The 7,205-nt window shown below is 44.5% G+C and overlaps 1 protein-coding gene across 3 annotated transcripts; it reads left to right on the forward strand.

Annotated features, from left to right (window-relative positions):
• The first annotated feature begins 1,072 nt into the window (after positions 1–1,072).
• Positions 1,073–6,810, forward strand: LOC118091519 (endonuclease domain-containing 1 protein-like). 3 transcript variants are annotated; one of them, XM_060279216.1, is made up of 3 exons: positions 1,073–1,355; positions 4,183–4,493; positions 5,963–6,810. In XM_060279216.1, the coding sequence occupies exons 2-3, from the start codon at positions 4,206–4,208 to the stop codon at positions 6,506–6,508; spliced, it is 834 nt and encodes a 277-aa protein (XP_060135199.1). In that variant the 5' UTR covers positions 1,073–1,355; positions 4,183–4,205; the 3' UTR covers positions 6,509–6,810. The 3 variants fall into 3 exon arrangements, with proteins under 3 accessions (XP_060135199.1, XP_060135198.1, XP_060135200.1); XM_060279215.1 differs by having other exon boundaries at positions 1,076–1,306; XM_060279217.1 differs by lacking the exon at positions 1,073–1,355 and adding an exon at positions 1,730–2,505.
• Positions 6,811–7,205: the final 395 nt, after the last annotated feature.

Here is a 7,205-nt window from a genome sequence, read left to right on the forward strand (position 1 = left end):
GTTGCTTGTTTTCCTTCTCTTCCTGTTTTGTGGGATGAAGGTTTTGTTGGGATAGTAGGCAATGAATTTTAATATTTCTAATTATTGTTGTGTTGATATTTGTGTACAGGCATGGTCCTCACAATAAACGGATTTGTCGTTGTATTCTGCGTTGGTCAGACCACAACTAGAATACTGTGTCCAGTTCTGGGCACCACAATTTAATAAGGATATTGACAGGCTGGAACATGTGCAGAGGACGGTGACCAAAATGGAAACCAAGCCCTATGAGGAACGGTTGAAGGAGCTGGGTATGTTTAGCCTGGGTAAAAAAGGAGACTGAGATGAGATATGCTAGCCATCTTCAAATATCTCAAGGGCTGCCACATGGAAGAGGTAACCAGCTTGTTTTCTCCTGCTCTGGAGGGTAAGACTTGTACCAATGGCTTCAAGTTACAAGAAAGGAGATTCTGAATAAACATCAGGAAGAACCTTCTGACAGTAAGAGCTGTTCGACAGGGGAATGGTCTCCCTTAGGAGGTGGTGGACTCTCCTTCCTTGGAGGTTTTTCAGCAGAGGTTGGGTGACCATCTGTCATGGAAGCTTTAGCTGAGATTCCTGCACTGCAGGGGGTTGGACTAGATGACCCTAGGGTCCCCTCCAACTCTACGATTCTACAATGCTTTGGTTTGCTTTTGTGGAAGAATACAGTGCTGAGAATAATTTTGTATTTTCCTGGTTCTGTAATGGGTTGTGCTGCTATGCAAAGGTGTTAGAATGAGAGTTTCCCCACATCCATTCCTAACACACTGTGCTCTGCCTGAAAGCCCTGACGAGTAAGAACACATTCAGGATCCTCACCCGTTTTACAGCTGAGCATGACAAATATCTGATTGAGCTTGTCACCCTACCGTACTGTTTCAGGGTCAAGATAAGGGGGAAGACTTGAGTTTGGCAATAAATATTGGGTCACCAGCTGCCAAGTCATCTGGGCACTTTCTCACAAAATCAGTGACAGAAGCTGGCCAGGGAGTTTTATCCCACAAACAGTTTGATAACTCCTTTACAGTAAAAGGATCATTGCCTAACCTTGAGAAATTCCTGCATAAGAAGAAGAAAAAGCGCATTCTAATTTGGGCACCCACATAGATTGGAAACTGTATTCAAAGAACGGTTGGAGGAAGTTAATCAGGGGCTAGATAGCCTGCTATCGCTTTCCTTTGGAACCATATTTAAGCTGTCAATCTCAGGGTTGCACGTTGCTTATATTCTTCTGCCTTGCCTGGAGGAGAACAAGTCGACCAATCCAGCGTCAGCCTTCCAGAAGGTAAAGGAGAACTACTTTAAAATGATCTACAGATGGCATTTAACTCCGAGTAGGGTTGCTAAGATGTATAACAGGGGTGGGCCAACTTCCAAGAGATTGCGATCTACTCACAGAGTTAAAAACTGGCAGTGATCTACCCGCTTTTTGGGGGTTCAGGTCAAAGTTGTTGAGCTTCTTTAGGGAGGAGGAAAGCGATGCTGAGCTTTTTTTTAGGAAGGAAAACCCTGGTTTTGGTGGTTCAGGTCAAAGATGTTGAGTGTTTTTTTTTAGGGGAGCCAAAGTTTTTTAGCTTCTTTGGGGGGGAGCCACTGATCTACCAGTGATCTACCACAGACATCCAGTGATCTACTGGTAGTTCACGATCTACCTGTTGCACATGCCTGATGTATAAGATTTAATCGGATAAGTGCTGGAGATGTGGAGGGACCATTCTTTCATATGTGGTGGACTTGTAAAAGGGTAAAAGAGTATTGGGAAATGATGCATAATGTATGGGGAAAAATGTTTTCCCAAAAAAACAGAGTCCTTTTTGTTGGGGATAATTCAGACTGAAATTTCCAGGTGTCAAAAAAGGTTAATTATGAATGCCACTACTGCGGCCCACGTTTTGTTAGCCCAAAAATGGAAAACGAGCGAGGTCCCAACCAAAGGACAGCAACTTAAGTTGGCAGAATATGCGCAGCTTGCAGACTTAACATAGAATAAGAGAACAAGAATAACATATGTTGAGAGAAGATTGGAAAACATTTATTGAATATATGGGAAAGAACTGTGTACAGCTGAAAAAGCTAGCAGCATTAAGATAAATTCAGATAAATTCAACAGTGTAAATAAGTTATGTTAGATATAACAATGGAATACTGAAAGGTATAGTTTCTGTAAAATATGCAGGGGTTTATTATATGTAAAATGAACCATGGAAAGAGAAGAAGGGAAGTCATTGATATTTTAAGGATGTAAAAATGAGTACTTTAAACTGTAAAACAGAAAATTTAATAAAAATTATATACACAAAGCTTCTCTATTAAAACAATTTCCTTCTTCCGCTCTCCCGCTTTTTAAAGCTGATTTTTATTGAATTTTTTACCATTAAAAAACCACATAAAAACAAATGGGACACAGACTTGACTCTAAACTGGGTGCGGTTTGCAAATGCTCAGAAAGAAGGAAACAGTCAAACAGTCATGGAAAAGTTACAGGTAGGAAGCCGTGTTGGTCTGCCGTAGTCGAAACAAAATGGAAAAATTCCTTCCAGTAGCACCTTAGAGAGCAATTAAGTTTGTCATTGGTATGAGCTTTCATGTGTCCATGCACACGAAAGCTTATATCAATGACAAACTTAGTTGGTCTCTAAGGTGCTACTGGAAGGATTTTTTTTTTCATTTTGTTTAGTCATGGAGAAGATAATAGAATCATAGAATGGAATACAGTCGTACCTTGGATCTCAAATGCCTTGGCTCCCGAACAAATCAGCTCCCAAACAATCGAAACCCAGAAGTGAGTGTTCCAGTTTCCGAACAATTTTCAGAAGCCGAACATCTAGTGCGGCTTCCGCAGCTTCTGATTGGCTACAGGAGCTTCCTGCAGCCAATCAGAAGCCGCACTTTGGTTTCCGAACGTTTTGGAAGTCGAATGGACTTCCGGAACGGATTCCATTCGAGTTCCAAGATACGAGTGTAATGGAATTGTAGATCTGGAAGGGACCCTGAGGATTATCTATAGTTCAACGCCCTGTGATGCAGGAATACGCAAATGGTCCTGTATGGGGATCAAACCTGTTACCTTGGTTTTATCAGCGCCACACTCTAACCAACTGAGCTGTCCAGATGCAGCAATATAGAAGGCCAACAAAGCTAATTTATAGATTTAAAGCTAAAGGCCAAAAATGTCTAGCTCTAACACCAGTCCATAATGGACGGTGGAGAGCTGGATGAAGGACTGACTGCTCCCTGTTGTTGTAAAATGAGTTTGACAAGTGGAAACCAAATAACTGAAAATGATCTTTTAGATTTAACCCTTCTATGTTGTCTCTTGCGCTTCGTAACTTTCTGCAAATGCTAACTGACCTATCTTACTCCAGCATCCCTTTAGAATGAAGTGAGATTGAGCTCTCCGATGCTGGGCAAATTCCAGCCTCGCTGCTGTTGCTAGGTGGATGATTAGATCTTTAAATAGGTCTTAACAAATACTGTAAATAAATCACCTGACTATTTAAGCAGAGGGATATGCAGTGGAGATGAGGGCGGGGGAGAAATCTAAATCACTTTGCATTTAGAGCTGGTTCTACCACACTTCCCAAAACACCCTGGGAACCAGAACATAGTGACCCAACAATAACTTTCCTTCATAAATCACATTTCTGCTGATTTTGCGATGCTGTGCTCCAGCTAAGCAGTGTTCCCAAAACTGCATATGTGAAAGGAAAGTTTGCATTAAAAAACTGAACGCATAAGTGAAGATAACAACACACAAACTGTGTCATATTAGAAGAAACAGCTTGCAAAATATGCACGCTTAAATAAATGTATTCAGAATGTGTTTATTTAGGAGAAATTAGCACTAAAGGTCCTGCAGAAAATGTGGGGACCTGAATTTAAGATTGGAGAAATGGAGAGACTTGAAGTATATCAGATCCTTCCCTCCCTAGGTGGGAGGAAATGAGATCCATTGTGGGATAGTGGTTAGAGCAGGTGTGGGGAAAGACAACTTCTAACACCCCTGGCCATTGGCTGTGCTTGCTGGTGCTAATGGGAGTTGTAGTTCTGCGATATCTGGAGTGCCAAGTGTTCCCCAAACCTAGGTTAGTGTGTTAGACTCTTAAGGGGTTGTTTCCAGCTAATGAAACTATGCATTTAAACAAGCGTCTCTCCAAACAGCCGCTCGATCTTGAGGAGCCTTCATGATGTTGCCGATTCTGCTCCTCGTCGCGGTGTGCCAGCTTATCTCGCCAGGGAGCACCGAGGTGGTGACCTCTTTTGAAGACTCCTGCCCCCAGTTTTTCTTCAGAGGAACCCCTCCGAGTATTGGGCTGGGTCCCCCGCGCCCAGCTCAGATTTGCCAGCGGTACAAAAACCAGTATCGTTTCGCCACTCTGTATGACCGAGACAATCGCATCCCAGTTTTTTCTGCGTACATCTACAACCCTGGGCAGGCAAAGAGGCCGAATACATGGAGGATTGAACCCCAGGTAAGAGGTCTAAGCAGACAAGAGCTGCCACTTTAAACTCTGTGTCTCCACCTGTGTTCAAGTATGTTTCTGAGCACAATTCAAAGTGTTGGTGCTGACCTTTAAAGCCTTGGCCCAGTATACCTGAAGGAGCGTCTCCACCCCCATTGTTCAGCCCGGACATTGAGGTCCAGCTCCGAGGGCCTTCTGGCGGTTCCCTCACTGCAAGAAGTGAGGTTACAGGGAACCAGGCAGAGGGCCTTCTCGGTAGTGGCACCCGCCCTGTGGAATGCCCTCCCATCAGATATCAAAGAAATAAACAACTATCTGACTTTTAGAAGGCATCTGAAGGCAGTCCTGTTTAGGGAAGTTTCTAATGTTTGATGTTTTATTGTGCTTTTAATATTCTGTTGGGAGCTGCCCAGAGCGACTGGGGAAACCCAGCTAGATGGGCAAGGTATAAATATATTATTATTATTATTATTATTATTATTATTATTATTATTATTACTACTACTATTCAGCTTGCCTATTTGGGAGGGAATTCAGACATTGCAAAATGCCTAAGTTCCAGTTAAAGGTAAAGGGACCCCTGACCATTAGGTCCGGTCGTGACTGACTCTGGGGTTGCGCGCTCATCTCGCATTATTGGCCGAGGGAGCCGGCGTATAGCTTCCAGGTCATGTGGCCAGCATGACAAAGCCGCTTCTGGCAAACCAGAGCAGCACATAGAAACGCCGTTTACCTTCCCACTATAGAGGTTCCTATTTATCTACTTGCATTTTGATGTGGCGTTGTGGTTAAACCACTGAGCCTAGGGCTTGCTGATCAGAAGGTCGGCGGTTCGAATCCCTGTGACGGGGTGAGCTCCCGTTGCTTGGTCCCAGCTCCTGCCAACCTAGCAGTTCGAAAGCACGTCAAAATGCAAGTAGATAAATAGGAACCGCTACAGCGGGAAGGTAAACGGCGTTTCCGTGTGCTGCTCTGGTTTGCCAGAAGTGGCTTTGTCATGCTGGCCACATGACCTGGAAGCTATACGTCGGCTCCCTCGGCCAATAATGCGAGATGAGCGCGCAACCCCAGAGTCGGTCACGACTGGACCTAATGGTCAGGGGTCCCTTTACCTTTACCTTTATTTTGATGTGCTTTCGAACTGCTAGGTTGGCAGGAGCTGGGACCGAGCAACGGGAGCTCACCCCGTTGCAGGGATTGAAACCGCCGACCTTCTGATCAGCAAGCCCTAGTCTCAGTGGTTTAACCTACAGCGCTACCTGGGTCCTATAAGTTCCAGTTAGCTCCTCCCAAATAAACCCTGATCTGGGGAGGCATTGCACCCCAACACATCATACTGCTGAAAGTGGGGAGAGACTAGCGAGATGGTTGAAGGCAGTGCTCGCCCGGGGGGGGGGGTGTTGTCTTCTCATTTACTCCCTTTCTCTTCTCATCTAAGCTTCCCTGCTTCTTGCACCCCTGTCTCTTTTTTTCTAAAGCTCTTGGATTTAACACTGCCGCCTGAAATGGAAACGGAAGGGTCTCTCCTGCAGAAAGGTGGTGTCATGCAGGAAGCACTTGAAGGCAGCCAGGCCGTTTTGCTCGATTACAAGAACCTGACCGATTTCAACAGGGGTCATTTGAACCCCAATGGCCACCAGCCCGACCGGGATGCCAAGTCTTCCACTTTCACGTTGACCAACATTGTGCCACAATACATAAAGCTGAACGGCGGGGCCTGGAACTACTACGAGCAATCGACGATGGCAAGGAAGACCGAAGGATGCAAAGAAACCTTTGCTGTGGTGGGCGCAGTGCCAGGGGGAAGCTTCATCGCCAAAGGGAGGGTCAACAAGCCCAGCCATGTATGGTCTGCGGCCTGTTGTGTCATAGACAACAATCGCCTGAGATCTTGGGCCATAATTGCCCGGAATGATGAAAACGCAGTGCAGACTCTCACTCTGGGGGAGTTGGAGGAGAAGCTTGCAGAGTTGTATAACCAGAGTCACATCTCTCTGTTTGATAGTGATTGTCCCCGGGAATAAAGCATTGTCCACAGAGACATCCTGCACGAATCTGGTGGATTTCAAAGTATACATTATGTTAGTCACGTGTTTTGTTGGTCACAAGGTTTGACCTTAAGTACAAGGATTTTTACAAAATGTTGTAAGTAGTCAGCTTGGTTTTATTCTTTGGCAATTAGTCATAGCTGAGTAAAATTTTCTTCCATAAACAGAGTTTTGACACTAGTTACAGGTAGGTAGCCGTGTTGGTCTGAGTCGAAACAAAATAAAAAAATTCCTTCAGTAGCACCTTAAAGACCAACTAAGTTTTTATTTTGGTATGAGCTTTCGTGTGCATGCACACGAAAGCTCATACCAAAATAAAAACTTAGCTGGTCTTTAAGGTGCTACTGAAAGTTTTGACAGTGAGTCCGTAAGTGACTGTGGAGGCCAATTCTGGATCCACACGTCCTTCCACAGTGGGGACATTGGTTTTCGGGTGGGAGTTGATCACGTTGTGGATTTGCCAAGCATGCCTTCCTCTTTTGTCCTGAGTTTGAGCGTCTTCAAAGCCCATGACACTTTTGGTGAAGGCTGTTCTCCAATTGGAGCGCTCGCAGGCCAGTGTTTATACTACACTTTTTTTAGATTTGTCTTGAGAGAGTCTTTAAACCTCTTTTGTCGACCACCAGCATTACACTTTCCATTTTTAAGTTTGGAATAGAGTATCTGTTTCAGA

The sequence above is a fragment of the Zootoca vivipara genome, chromosome 10 (assembly GCF_963506605.1).
Source record: "Zootoca vivipara chromosome 10, rZooViv1.1, whole genome shotgun sequence".
NCBI classification, from domain to species: Eukaryota; Metazoa; Chordata; class Lepidosauria; order Squamata; family Lacertidae; genus Zootoca; species Zootoca vivipara.

Excerpts from the sequence above, each read along its gene's own strand:
- LOC118091519 (XM_060279216.1), top strand. The coding sequence starts at position 4,206 with ATGATGTTGCCGATTCTGCTCCTCGTCGCGGTGTGCCAGCTTATCTCG. Across the intron at positions 4,494-5,962 it reads CATGGAGGATTGAACCCCAG|CTCTTGGATTTAACACTGCC; the intron begins GTAAGAGGTCTA and ends TTTTTTCTAAAG.